Here is a 15,218-nt window from a genome sequence, read left to right as displayed (position 1 = left end):
TAAGGGATTAGTAAACTGTTAGTACAGCACAGGGCTGTGAGTTAGAAATCATTCACAGTGTAAGTCTCGTGTGCTTTTTCCTCACTTCCTTTTCTCCGCCCAGATCTCGCTACACACATCTCTCCTGGAAATTCAGGGAAGTTACTGGTGCTTTTTCCACACATTAACCTACCAGATATGTCATCCAAGGAGCTTACTACAACTACTACTACAAAGAGTAAGCTGTGAAGCCAAGAGACGCTCTCTGAAAAACTCCTCTCTGGCCAATTTACCCCGGGACCAAGCAGCAGGGGCGGTCGCAGCGTTTGGGCAGCCCCAGCGAGGACAGGGGCACGTTGTGGCAAACTCCCACGTCGGGCAGGCCAAGGGGACACCCCGCTGTTCCGTGGCATCCCCGGCATTTGCAAACCAGTTTGTCTGATCACTAAGTTCTATTGTTTCCTCAGATAAGCAGGGCCCCAGTGAACAATTAAAGCTTTCAATAAATAATCTGTAAGCACATTCATTTGATTTACTGTTATTTGATACAGCAGTTAGTTTCAATGGGGCAGTTACTATTGATCACATAAAGTACTACAGACCAACATGAAACACTCCCAGAACTCCATGGATTATTACTCTTTATCTGCCACTCATCTGGCTTACTTGGAATGGTTGCAAAATTTAAAATCAATAACAACAATTAGTGTTCAGTACACTCTCAGGAATGAATCATGTGAAATATGTTTTGTTGCAAAAATGAAACGTTGGGGAGCACACCAACACCAGAGGCTCTTGCAAGCAGCAAAACTCTAAAAATCGTTTTTTTTCCTGGTATTATAAAGTGTTGGGCACAGGGGGCAAAGAAAAGAAAGCATACGGGTATTGGAAACGCACCTGCAAGCATGCACACAGCTATAAAGGGCATTGGCAGGATTTTCAAAATAAGCAATTTAAGAATACAACTTTCAACTAAGCGATGAGTCAGAGGCACCGTTTTTTCCCTTAGAAAATTCCATGATAAGGCCGGCAATGTCACAATCACTTGACCTCTGAAGGAGTTTGGGTTGCTAGTGGTGGCAGGGCCTGAGCCTGCGAAGCCATACGAAATGGTCTGATTCATCCTCCCCCCAGCTTTTACTGAAGAGACCATCACACACGCTCACACACACTCGAAATAGCTATCAAAATGTGAGAAATGAAAGCAAAATGAAATTAATAAAGCTGGAAATTGACTGTAAGTGATTTACATAGGAAAACACCTTTTAGCTTCAGATTCATATAAATTAGTCGCAAATCTAATGAAATGCATGGAAATAACAGTATTTTGAGATCTCTGCTAGAGTAATAATTCTAGATAATTAAAATGCAAAGCAATAAGAGAAATGTTTTATCATTAAACTGTAACCAGAGCTCTGTGTGAAATCATCCATTCAGAAGACTTGTTTTTCATCAATTATTTGTTATTTATCTGATGTAAATATAAGAAGGTCTAATTAAAATGTATGACTCCTTATGCAGCTTCTTGTCATTAAGACCAATGAAAGCATTCTGAAGACCATAATGAAATAATTATGTTTGCCTTTAAGAATCCTCTTCAACAACACATGGCAGTACTACACTAAATTAAAACATCAGGAACTAAATTTCTCTTGCATCTATTTCCATTTTCACTAATTATACCCCCAAGCTTTCCAATAGACCAGGCCCTAAAATTCTTTTGAAGCTGAAACAGCCTAAGGAACAGCAGCCTTCTCAGAGTAATGGACTTTGATGAACAAACAAAGGTAATGCAGCCCTGCAAGCATTAATATTTCAAATAGAGTTATCATGTGAAAATATGTGTTTCTTTGAAAAATGGGGCAAGAGACGGCTGGTGAGGAGCCAAAGATGTGTTCCAGGGAAACTGATGCTCTGATTTAACCTGATTTAGTTGCGTCACTCCTTCCTCACCTCTTTTCGTCAGAGTGTTTGCTTGCTCTGCACAGAAATTGGGGATAGCAGAAGCACAACAAACACGGTGTTGCTGGGCAGTATCAGTGTAACATGCTGGAATTAAGCTCTGCTTTCGCGTTTTAGCGAAGGTGAAAACAGCCCCTTTGAGCAGTTGCAGCGCTCACACCGGGCTCCATTTCACAGCTATTTTCTCAATCTGCATCCAGACACACAGTTCTTCCCGACACGTAGCTCGTGCTTCATCCCCCAAGTGTTGCAGTATCTATCCAAAACACAGGGAAAGGAAAGGACTTGGATAAGGAAAAAAACAGAGAAGGATGTGAGTCAGCTCAGACTTCTTGTCATCAGCTGACAGCTTTGTTGCAAAACTTCAGAAAGATAATGCCCTGGTCTCAGAGAAATGAATGCAGCAATGCATGTGAAATGCAGGAAGATGAGCAGCTGATGTACCTCACCCGCATCGCCTGTGACCGTGTGTGCAGCTAGGAAAGCACAACTGAAATGTGCTCTCGAGATGGAAAAAGGAAGGCTGAGCTTCGCCAGGAGGTGAGGATTTGAGGAAAGTCTATCCTTCCACTCACCCCCCTCACCACAGATACTTAGCACAAACATCTGAAAGGCATAGGTTTGTCTTTGCCAAGATTTGTTCTGCCTTTTGTATCTTGGTGTTCAAAGTGTGGGGTGAAAACAGAGCTATCTTTGACAAAGACAGATCTCCAAGGCTTCCCAGCCAGCCACTAAGGAGGATCTGACACACACCAATCCAGTAATTAATAAAATTTCTTCCACAACTGAATGAAAGAAGCAAACCCAAACAACAAAGCAATGCAAAGGACTACTCTGAAAGATGGAGCAGAAAAAAAAAAAAAAAGTCTCCTCAAGTTGGAGGTGGAGAGACAGAAGTACGAAGAACTCTTTAAAAGCAAACAAACAAAACCCCCTGAGGGCCTGATCTTAACAAAAAAAAAGCTAACACGTGCATGACTTTTTTAGCCAGTCCTTCGACTCGTGCCCCAAGCCAAAAATGCAGATTGATGGATTAGTGCTCTCTGCTAGGAAGGGAAGGTTTGTAGAGAAGATAGCATCTTCGATTAGGCGAACAGGGGCAGTTGTGCAAAAAAAAACCCAAAGAGACAAGCTGTGGGGCACGCAGGCGTCCTCCCTGCCCGGGCTGGAGGCCCAGGGAAAGCATCCGTCTTCTGATCAAACGCCGTGCTTGGGAGCAGAAAGGTTTGGGCAGGTATCACCAGATGGCACTGTTACACAGTTTTCCAAGTCCTCTTCCTTCCTGTGCGAGTGAATGTTCAGTCTTGGCAAGACAGGCAACGTTGGTCTTCCCTGGGGCTCTGCTGGTACAGGGCGAGGGCTAAAGGAGTGGGGCTGGGGAGGAGGAGAGGGGCGAGGGCAGCGCCCAAGAGGCCTCGTAGGGCTGTGGGTGCCCAAACACCTCTCTGACATTGGTTTTTGTGAACAGACGACATGCCTCAAGCAACTCAGCTCCTGTTATGCCCATTTATCATGCAGGGACCTGCAAACGCTCTTCACATTGGTCACCAGCAGGCAGAGGAGAGATTCTGGGACAAGACTGGAAGAGGACAAGACAGGCCAACACTGCCTTGTGGGCACAGAGGGCTCCCTCTGGGATGGGCTGTGCGCCACCAGCCAGGTGGCTGAGCCGTAACAAAATGCCCTGCTCTGGAGGACCACTGGAATGGCCACCCCAGGACTACATGTTTCACCACAAACTGCATTCAGATTAAAAAAAAAAAGACATGATTTAAGAGATTTTGTTTCATTTCACTGACTTTTTTTTTTTCCTTCCCCCGAATGAACCATTCCTTCCAGTCTTTGTGTGTTAGGGACACAAACAGCTCTCCAGCAGTGAAGCACCCTCTGAAGGCAATCTGTGCTGGATCCAGCTGCAGCAGTTGTCTCTGGTTGGTGCAGCACCAGGCAACTCGGTCAGTCGCTCCACATGGCTCCTACATGGCTTGGAAGGACAATAATCCTTATATTTTCTCTAAGACAAAAAGCAATGTTGGCTGGTCCTTGCACTGAACATCCACAGCAAAACAGCTTTTAGTGGTATTTCATTGAAGCAGTGGTACATAAATATGTTAAAGGCTTAGTCATACAAGCGCTCTTGTGTCTGAAACTCCTATTAAAACCAAGGGTGGAGGGCTGAGTGCATTCAAGTGCTTCAATAGATAAGGCTCTACAAGACAAAGATACACTTAATTTGTCTTTTTATTGTTCGCAGATCCTTGCTAAAAATACAATGTGCGCCTAGAGAAAAGTAATATGGTTCAGTGGAAAGAGATCCTCCAAATCATTAAATGAAACCCAGCGGTGCTAAAGAGAGGGCTTTGTTGTGAAACACTTCCCTGCTCTTTATCTTAGGGGATGCACTTACAGGGTAAGATGTAAGTCACCCAAAGTGCACGAAACGGAAATCCTTCCAAACTGTGGATGGACTTTAACACCATGTCCTTAGCGGTGAGGATCCAGAGCACTTTGAGAATTTATAAATACTCACTCAAGCTTTAACCTATTAAACCTATACATGTGTCGCCCGCGTGTATATATTTAGCTTACATAGTTTTATAATATTCGGTTTATATATGGTATAAGCAGGGGAAAGAAAAATCACCTTGTCCAAGGGGAACAGAAGGTATATTATATACGCTGTGTCTAGGATTCTTTACACAGGCTCGCTGGATTATATTTCCATCTCTCAACAAAAGTATTTGAAGAAGCTGTAAAACTCACACAGAATGCTAAAAGCAAGCGGGGTCAGTTGCACAAGGGCTGGCGTTAGTGTGTTAAGTTTTCTCCTGCCTACTCCCAAAGAAAGGGACAAAGAAGCCAGCATTGTGGGAATGTGTTCCGAAACCACATGATATCCTTATCAGATTGTCATGTACAACACAAGTTCTCACACGGGGACCCCATGCTGGTGATCTGCCGTGAGCTGCCCCGTCACATGATGGAGGCTCGCCGCTCCCATTCGGATCGCTGAAATGAACTGAAGGAAGCCAGAGTCCCCGTCCCCCCCCCCCCCCAGAATAAGCAAAATGCGCAGTGAGCACAGCCCCGTTAGTTCAGTGCCGCTGGGAAAGCAAGCCAGAGCCGCTGCAAATGACGAGGGTGAGCACGAAGCAGATAAGCCAGCTATTAAAACCTACACCAGGAGGACGAGTCTGAAATTGCCTGAGAAAAAGTCTGCTCACATGCAAGGAAGCGAACAGAGCATCAGAGAAATAACAAATCAGGCAAAACACACAGAAGAAAAAAGCAGGCTTGTGGTTCATACCTTGAATTCTGCAAACCCAAATTGTAAAAACTTGTGAATTCATAGAAAAAGAGTGATACGCAGTTAAAAATAAGTCCCACTTTGTCATGCGAGTGTCTCCATTTCCACTCAGTGCTGTGAACTCTGTCATCTAATTGCTTTTCCATGTAGCTTGGGTGAAATGGGAAAATCCTGTAAATTTTTTAATATTAAATGAAAGTTCTAAACAATATCTGGCCTTTTCAATACGTGGCCTGTTTTTAAAAGTGCTGAGGGAGCTCTCAGATGCTCAGCATTTTTGGAAACGAAGCCATGAAATGTAGATTTAGGATGCTAACTTTGGGCTACTGTTTCTGACATTCTTAACTTTTGAAACACATTTGCTCATGCAACGTCGGATTAATAAAACCCCAAACATGAGATTACTTTTAAAAAGGCAATTTAAAATCCACATTATTATTATTTTTTTTTCTGGAAGTTGTTTACCGATCACAATTGAGAGGAATAGCTAAGATTACGGTGACTGAAAGGCTACAGAGAGGAGCCATTCCCACATTGGATCAGTTTGTTTGTTTTGTACCTAGAATATGGTTCTCATAAAGAGGCAGCAGCAGACGAAAGGCATTACTCGCGGTTTGCCTGCTGCAAAATCCACTTCTGCTGCCCTCCTGCCTACCCTTTTTCCTGCAGTACGGAGGAGATGATTATTCTGTTATTTTAGACTAGTTTGGAGCATTTCATGCCTTCTATTTTCGCGGTTCCATTTGGTTTGAAAGGGCTTGGATTTCAGCACGGAGTGGCATGGGTCACACTGCATGGGGACAGACTTCATGCACACGAGCAAAGGTCAAAATCAATCATAGCTTTGTATTTCCAGCCCTATTACTTTTGGCAGTTTCCCCTGCCAGAAGGGGCTAAAATATTTGCTTCCCAAAAGGAGTAAACATCAATAGGGGGCAGGAGGAGGATCAGCTCCTCTGCCACGCCGCGGTGAGAAAGGAGGGGACGGGATCTCTTCCCCACGACAGCCATTTAGCTATCTCCACGTTACGTGCAGCATTCCCGGCGAAAAGTTGAAGGATTTCACAGCGCAGCAACTTGAAAAGGACAATAGGCCTATTTAGGCAATTATATTATGCAGGCTTTGTTATTAGGCAGCCCTGCTCCGTCCCAGAAAGTCTGGATAATCAAAAGTGTCCAAGTACAGGAAGGGGAAAAGTACAACCCCACCCTCCTTCGCAGCCGCTGCCAGGATCTGTGGATCCTGAAGGGTAAAGTCTATTTACTGAAGTTCCTTGGCCATTTCAGACATCAACCGATATCCTTCCTCGCCAGGCTGGAAATGGCCCAGCCCCGGGCAGGGGGCGAGGGACGGTCCCCCCACTCACACTCACGCCAGAGCTGACCCCTACGGCCAGACAGACCTGTAAAGGTTTTTGGGGTGCAGCAGGAGCAGCAGCAGCCCTTGCCAGCACCACGTCCACGTTCCCAAGCCCCACACAAGGCTGGTTGTGTGACCCCCAGGCTGAGCCCCCCGGCGCTGGGCTTTGGAGCGGGGGCGACGCGGGCACACTCAGCTCTCTCTAAGTGGGGATTTAGCCGGACGCGAGGATGAGTAACTTGGCCGTCTGAAACATTATCTCCTGCCTTTCAACCCCTTAACTTGAGCGTAACCCTCTCCGAGGCAGCGCTGCACCAGGCTAGCTTTGTTCTGACAAGTTACACCTTCCCTGCACAGACGCATTAGGCAGGCGGGGAGTCACCCAGAGACGCATCGCCTCGCCGCTGAGCTTATCCCACCCTGGCCTCACCAGCGAATGCCTCTCATCATTTTTGTCTGCGGGAGTTTTTGACAGTGGGGCACGTCCATTAAGAGTTTTCCTGCGCCAGCAGCTGAATCGGGCGTCCTAGGTGGGAGCCTACATGCAGATTCAGTCGCTCTCGCTTCAATTAATTTGGAAGAAAAATTCCCCCCCTGCAAGGTCTTGACTGAGAAAATCTGGATATCGAGGAAGATCAGGAACAAATACTTCTCATCGCATACTTCGGGGCATTAAGCCACGAGTACAAAAATTTAAATAGAGACCACGTTCCTAAGCAAATCAGTCCTAGCGACTTAGCTGTAAAGTTTATAAATGAACTTTAAAGTAAATAACCTGGTTCAAACAGATCTTGCCTTCTGGGCACTAGCAAACACACCTGCAGCAATGTGATACTTGGGAATGCAGATTACAAGCCCTTCACTTCAAAATGTTTGTTTTTAAATTCAGAAAGATGAAAGAAAATAAAGTACTGAGCTTTTTTTTTTTTTTTTTTCCTCTTGAGCACAGATGTTTCTAGTATTTCCAGCGCTTGCAGGGAACAAGAACCTGACCCGAACACCGTAACAGCCTGGAATTCAGGAGTAAAGCGTATGCCTTCTGGATTTTTATCTTCGCGAACTTTCTGAAAGTTAATACCTTCTAGATCCCCCCCCCAGCCGAGCACTTCCCAGCGAACCCAAACCCAAGCAACAACTGCAGGCTACAGGAGTGCCCACATCACGCCACGCTCAGTTGCCACATCCACAACTTTAGCTATCATCAAATTTCTTATCTTCTAAATGTAACAAAACACAGCGGGCAGCAGACTTTTACACGGTATTATTAGCTAAAACACTACACCCTACCAAGCAAACTTACTCTGGTTTTGCGCCTTCTCACTTTAACCTGTTTAATTAACGAAGCCCAACGAAGACTTTTATTAACTGGCTTGTTTTCCAAGGCCAAAGGAAAATGGCCATTCCTCGCAGCTCATTCCCTCTTAGGGCTTGTCCCGTTCCCACTTCCGCACCGTTCAGTTAGCTCGCATTTCACCAAAAGTTACTCTTTTTCTCTTGGTAGTCGTCGTTGCTGCACTACGAGGGTACAGAAAATTCCAGCTGACTTAAAAGTACAAATTAATCATTCTCGAGATCTTAACTGTAGTCATTTTTGTCCTCTTAAGAACTATTCTCCTCTAATTTGATTATATCGACCTGATTTTTATCTGACGAGGAAAGGAGCGAGAATTACTCGTGATTAAAAGCACAGTTGGTTCTAGTCTCAATTTTTAGTCCACGCTTTTCTTTGTAAATAAATAAATTCTTTTCAAACCTGTAACAACGTAACTAATATCAGATAAAAATACAAACATGTAGGAACACGATAATATATATATCTTGTATGTGCTTGTAACACGCCTTGCAATACACAGTGGCTAATGTTTGGGTTGCAGACCCATAGCAGGTTTTTCCTCCCCACAGGGGGAGGAAAAAAAATACCACACAAGTTAAGGTCATGTTTGGGTTGCATCCTACCCTCTGTTTTACTTTGCAGACCCTGGTGGACTAGAAAATTCGTGATGTGGCAGGATTGCGTTGGCTTAGTGAGCTGTAACAGGATTAACATACTGAGGATGTGCTGAAGTTGGAGACCTACAGCGTTCTGCCTCGCCCTCTGCCATGGCCAATTCTGCCGGCATCTCAGCTGAAACCTTGATGCTGCCCGGGATCGTTGCTGGGCTGTTCTGAGCCTGCACTGTTCAGGTATTATTCCCTTAACAACCATTTACCTTTTACTCCACAATCACATCTCTATCAAAGCAATATTTCTCAGGCCTAGAGCAATGGCTGCAGGTGTACTGCTTTTATGGCAGAGTCAAAAATAAAACAATAAACTAGATAAAAAAAAATCTATTACACGTCTAGCAATTTCAAAATTTGGCTATGATTACATTTCATTTCATCGCAGAGTTCTTCATAAAAAGGGAGAAACACTTGAGTTTGAATTAAACATTGTTATCTTTGTATTTGTAAGCACTGGAGCAACCTTTAAACCATCAAGAGCTTTCTGTACCACTAAAGTTCTGTTTTTTGATGTTATTTGCAGGCGATACAACATAAAATCTTACATTTTTTTTCCAAATTTGAGTATTTTATAATCCAAGTACATACATTCATCCACACTCATAAAGTGCTTACACTTTCTTCAAAATTAAAAACACAACTTGCTCTACACATCAAACAGAACTCTTCATTTAGACTAACGGAATTGCTTTTCCATATTTATATACCATTAAATTTCACAGCTTAAATTACAGCCACCGTATTGTAATTCAGGTTTCGGCCTGATTTTACATTCCCATGCAGTGAAGATTAATCCCATTGCTTACAAAGTTATGGGGCCGGATTCCTGAATGCATTTTCCTTGTATTTTTTTATTTACTTTAGTTAATATGAGTTTCTTTGACTAGCTAAACTTTGCTGTTATCAACACTTGTCTCTTATCACAGGCCCTAAACAAATGACATATTTACCACTCATTCCATTCTGATAAGGGTAATCCCGTGTTTAACTTCTCCAAGAACAAACACCATATATTTTGTTTTTAAGAATCATGCTCCTAGTTATTAACAAAATAGAAGTGAATGAAGAGAACATTTTGAAACCAGAAGTTATTTAAAGACTATTTTGCAAATGACAGCTTTTTATCATGGCTTATTCCTCCTACTTCAGGAAAGTTTATTTAATTCTAAGTTTCCACGATATCCCCGCCAAAGTTATACAAAAGTTTAAACCATAGGAGGAAAGCACAGTTTTAGTGAAACATCTGTTTGTTCCCCCTCCCACTGCAGCTCTCCCATAGCTAGTAACATTATTTGGAAGAAAGAGCTTTGTTTCCTATCTCGTTTGAAGCACTTTGAGAACGGCGTGGAGAAAATAAACATCCCATGCTGAACCTCGCAGTCTAATTTTAATTGTAAAGACATCAAAATATTTGCAGCGTTGTAGGCTGGTAGTCATTGATTTTTACGATTCTGTTTTCCTTGCTCAGCCCACACAAATGTCACAGGCTGACTGAAAACTTTTGAGAAGAGAGAAAAACAACACTACTTCACCAACCATTTTTTAAATTTATTTTTCACTCCCACTCACTTTCTCAAGATAAACTACATCGAAGGGAGAACTATTCTAATTACTACGCAACTTTTTAAACACAGTGCATAACAAAAAATTCAAACAATTATGCAGTTAATGGTGTACTGAAGTGCCCGAGAGCATACTAAAAACATTTTGATAGATAGCCAAGTCATTTATCTAAATCACCGTCAGAGCAGTGAAGCATCCTGCGAGCTTTTATGCAGAGTAAAAGGTGATGCTTTCTGGCACTTCTTGTCGTTTCTCAAAGTTGGAATTGTGGTGTTAAAATTCTGCCATTGTTTGCCACCTATGCATTTCAGCACAAAATCAAGACCCTCTAACATAATAATACATTTTCAGAAGTGTCCTGCCACTAACTCTTCTTCCCCCGTTGCCAGTGTAACCCTGCCTCTATCTCAAGGTATAGAAATAATTGATGGTTAAACTCAAAGGGTGTTCACAGTAAGTAGTTTTCTAGCAAAACAGCAACTACTTAGAGCAACAAAGTGAAGAAGAAAGGTGGCAGGAAGGTCAGTACAAAGAAATATTGCCTTTTCTTAGGAAACTTAAAACTCCTGCTTGATTTTTGGACTGGCACCTACCCACTGCAATTCAACGTCTTTGTAAGAACTGCACAGAGCAGCATTTTAATTGCTTGGCTGCTCTGCTAAAATGCACTTCAAGACAACAAGCATCCAGATTATCAAACGTGGTGCAAAATTAGATTACGGAGGCAAAGAAAAAAAAACAAAAAAACAACAACTACAGAGATGTTACGTAAATTCGTCCTTCACTGGTTGGAGTTTTACAAGTGCTGTATTATATTGTAATTTTGTGTGTTCCTGCTTGGCTTCCCAACTAGTTCTAAGGATCAATATGCGACATATGAAGGGATAAACAGTAAGCTCGGTGCTTCTTTCCTTTTTCCTTCCTTGCCAGAGGAGAAAAAAAACGCTTGCAAACCACATTCTGCACAAAAGTCCCCCCACCCCTCCTCACCCCTGCAGTTAATTACAAGTATTTTTTTTTTAAATACATGCAAATAATCATAATTGCTTTAAAGTGGAAAAATAACAGTTGGGACCTACATTGAGCACTGTGCCGGTGTTGCCACTCTGTTTGTGCCAATCCACTGAAGCATGCTTTGAGAGCCTTCTCCTGGAGCATGCAGGAAGACGGACTCGCAGTGTAGAAATCCAGCATCTGAGCAGGGCTCACTGCTAGAACATCCATACAGTCAAACATGATTCCCCCTGCACAGAATGCCTGCAAAAGTGCTTTCCTCTAGGTGTGGAGGAAAATGGCACATAAAAGTACACCCAACTCCATCAAACTCTGCCCCTTTTTTGGCACGTAGGCTGTTGGTCTTTTTCCCAGACCAGAATCATGAATTATGACAGACAACACAGCTAAAAGCCTGTAATTGATCCAAATGATCATTTACCATTTTCCAGGCTGCCCAGCCAATCCAGCAAGATGGGGGGAAGCGAGCCGCATTCCAAGTTTTAGCTCCGAGCAATCTCCCCCAAAATTTCTTTAGAACCAGTCCCGCTCCTCAGGCGCTCGCCGGCTGCGTGCCGCTCCTCGTGCCGCGCGGACGGCCCGAGTCCCGGGGACGAAACCGCTCCGGTAGGACCTCTGGATCCCCCTCAGCCATGAATAGATCCTTCTGCCTCTGAACAGCTCACTTCCTACTACTTGTGTCACGCAGAATGAAAGATTGAATTGCCTAATATATGCGAGTGAACTTTCTGTGAACCCTTCCCAGGCTGCTAACCTTCAAATGACCCAGGCGTCTGACATCACCAGCTCCCAGGATTCTCACACGGCTTAAAAACTCCCAGCAGCCCGGCAGCCAGCAGCCAGCGGGCGGCCGGGGCGAGCTGCAGCCCTCCCCGGGTCGCCCCGCTCTGCTCCGCCGGGGCCGGCTGCGAGCGGGCACGGATGAAAAAATAAAATTTAAATCATCATCATCATCATTAAAAAAAAAAAAAAAAGATAAAATTAAAACCAGGAGGGAAGCGCACGCCGGGAATAGAAAGGGGGCCCTGTGCTGGCCGGGAAGCTGTTTGCACAGCGCTGTTTTGAGGTGGTTGCAGGGAGCGGAGGGGTTGCAGGTTTTGGCTCTGTTCGCTGCAACTTGTGGGCCCCCTCCCCGCTTCCCTTCTCCCCCCGCCACATTCCTCAGCTCCCCGGGGAGGCCGTGAGCCACACCGCAGACACGGACACCGGCTCTGCCCCGGCTGCTGGGGGCACCGCTCCTCCCTGCCGCCCGCAGCACTGATGGCTGGCACCAGCCCTGTGCCTGGCAGCCACCCTGTGGGCCCATCCCTGCCATGTGTGTGTGTGTGTGAGGCAGGGGGGCATCCAGCTCCCCATCGCTCCTCACCACCCCTTTTGCCACCCTAAAGCACACAGATGTGTGTTATGGCTGTGGAGAAGCTGGGCCATGCTGCCCAGTGCTCCCACATTTCCCTGCTGAGCTGGATCTCTGCCCCATGCCTATGGAGGTCCTGGGGCAGCAAGAGCAGAGCCTGGCCTAGGGCAGGAGGCAGCCCCGCAGCCCCCTCCTCGCCCTGCCCCGCTGCTGCTCCCCGGGCTGGTCCCAGTCCCGCCTGTCTCTGATTAGCAGAGAGGGGCAGGGCTGGCTCCAGGGGCTGTATCAGCTTTCATGGGGCTAATGAGCCCCAGCTCCCCGTGGGGTGAGAGGGGAGAAAGGCAACGGGCAGCTTTGTGGGGGCTGGACACACTCGGAGCTCATCCTGTGGCCCCGAAAGCGTGGCTGCCCCCAGGCAGGGGACCTGGCTGCCCCTTGTGCCCAGGAGCCGCCACCTCCTCCCCCGCCGCCATTTTGAGAGCATTTGGGGCTGCTCCCACCTCTCCTCATGGGCGGCGGCACACCCCAAAGCCCACCCAGCAGCAGTGCTGGCAGCCCTCCCGTGTGGCCCCGTGAGGGGAACAGGACGCAAGGCCTTGCTGGGTTGCTGGCCGGGATGCCCCACACCCCTGGTGCCAGGGCCGCCCTCAGCCAACATGGTGTGCTCCCCTCGCTGCTGGCCCACCCTTTGTGTCCAGCCTGAGCAAAGCTCTGGCTTTTTTTTTTTTCTGTAAATAACAACCTCCTGCAAAGTCCTGCTTGCAGAGAGGCTCCACCGAGCGCTTATCGCTACACGCACTTTAAAAATGAAAAATAACATCGATGAGCCTGGAAACGCTCCCTCTGCCCCGCTGGAAAGAACATGAGCTAAATGACCACATGCGTGCTTTTACTTTAAGCAAATGAGCCAAGCCTCTGGCAGAGCCAGCACTCACAGCTCTGACGAGCCCAGAGTGAGGTTTCCAGAGGCACAAAGGAGCCCGGCCTCCAGGAGAGGCCAGCGCTTCCCTCCCTTCTCTGCCTCGCAGCCGTCCCTCCCTTTTCCCCTCCAGTCACTTGTGTGGCTTCGCAGCACTTCTGAAAATCGAAAAAAATAGCTCAGGTTAGGAAGCTGAAAAATGAAACACTCCATTACTGTGCGTTTTCTAAAACCCCAAGATCAGAGTCCGGCTGAGCAGGGGACACCGAGCAAGGAAAAGGCACACAATTGAGGACTGTAAAGAAATACCGGAGAGAGATTCACTCTTGGACCTGTGCAACCAGTTTAATGGATGTGATGTCCTCTCTCTACAAAAAGTCCTTTGATGATCTGAGAGCTCTGTGACAATGCCTGTAAATTGCATTAACAAAACTTCTCACAAAGGTTCAAGAATATTAAAAAGAAAAAAAGGAAACCCATGCACGCTTGCTCCCTTGAAACTGATACATCCATATTGCAGACAAGAAGCCAGCGAAAAGACCTGCTGTAATCTGAAAGCAAATCTGCCTGAAAAGATAAAAACAAAAGCTTTTCTTAACACTTTTTTCCCCCTCAGACAGGAGCACTCTAGCTGTCCCTGCAGCAGGCAGTGTCTTTTTCCATATTCCCTCTATGTAGAAGACGGACAAAGCTGAAGTTTAACACTTTTTAAGGACTTTCTAAGTTCGTCAGGGTGTCCTCCCCCATGCTGGAAGTCCTCAAGCTAATGAAGTCCCTGACACTCTGTAATCTGAAAATTATGCTCAGCACATGTTTATCCAAAAAGTCACCCTTTAGGGAAGGCTTGTTTAAACATTTTCAGCCCAGCAAGCAGAATTCTCCATAGCATAAAGGCAAGTGGAATAGTGGTTAATTTTGTTGTTAAAATCTCAGCTGCCTATGTTGCTGCAATTTGGTTTGTTTTGAGTAACAAAGCTAAATTAGAAAGCAGCGTTTTCTAACCAGATGATACAGCATGCACGAGAAGTTCGGAATATGCAATGCGTCATCATAAAAATAATTGGAAGGGATCATACAAAACACAGTATGTTTTGTCAGTCTCCAACTTAGGGAGAAAATAGCGTTTTGTGCAGACCAGGGCTCTTGGAACAGCCTAAGCTTATGCCAAGAAAAACATATTGCCCATGTGAGTTAAAATAAATAAAATCATACAAACAGAAATGCAGTTCTGTTTATTCCATTACCAGCCCTATAAAACCATATTTAAAAATAAAAGCTGCCCGTTGTGCCTCAAAACGGAGACTGGCAACTTCTGAAAGTAAATGTCAGGAAGTCATGCTTAACTGCATACGAATTGAAAAAGATTGCTTTTTCACACTGTATCTAAATGAGCCAGGTAGCTCATCATGTTTTATTACGAATAATAGTTGTGCTAATGCTTATACTTATTACTAAAACCACATGTAATTAACGAATTCTTCAAATAGTCTAATGGTTTGCTCACATACTATTTCTACAATACAGTAATTTATGTATCTCATAATTCACTTTGAAATGGCGTGAATCTTGTTTTTCTTGAACAGGGTATCAGGAAAAGCTACACTCATAAAACAGTGGATATTTTCTAATTTAGATCAGGACTAAGCATAACTATTGTGATAACTGATAGCCCCCTCATTCAAATGTAATGAAACTTTAAGTAATGCCACATATTTTAAATGTCTACCCAGCTCATACAGAGGTGCAAGTAGGAAAC

At 45.0% G+C, this 15,218-nt stretch overlaps 1 protein-coding gene across 8 annotated transcripts in view; it reads right to left on the bottom strand.

Moving 5' to 3' along the window:
- Window positions 1–15,218, bottom strand: part of RARB (retinoic acid receptor beta) — a 320,997-nt gene that overhangs the window by 78,017 nt on the left and 227,762 nt on the right. The window contains exon 1 of one of the 8 annotated variants that reach the window (XM_068674404.1): window positions 11,255–11,970. The exons of 6 other annotated variants lie outside the window; for them this stretch is intronic. In XM_068674404.1, coding sequence (XP_068530505.1) covers window positions 11,255–11,411 — 157 coding nt within the window. In that variant the 5' untranslated portion in view covers window positions 11,412–11,970. Of the gene's footprint in view, window positions 1–11,254; window positions 11,971–15,218 lie in introns of those variants that run through there. One more of the 8 variants, XM_068674405.1, reaches the window with a different exon arrangement.

This window comes from Anas acuta, chromosome 2, assembly GCF_963932015.1.
Source record: "Anas acuta chromosome 2, bAnaAcu1.1, whole genome shotgun sequence".
NCBI lineage: Eukaryota > Metazoa > Chordata > Aves > Anseriformes > Anatidae > Anas > Anas acuta.
The sequence above is the reverse complement of the archived record's forward strand: the minus strand, read 5'-3'. Positions and strand labels throughout refer to the sequence as shown.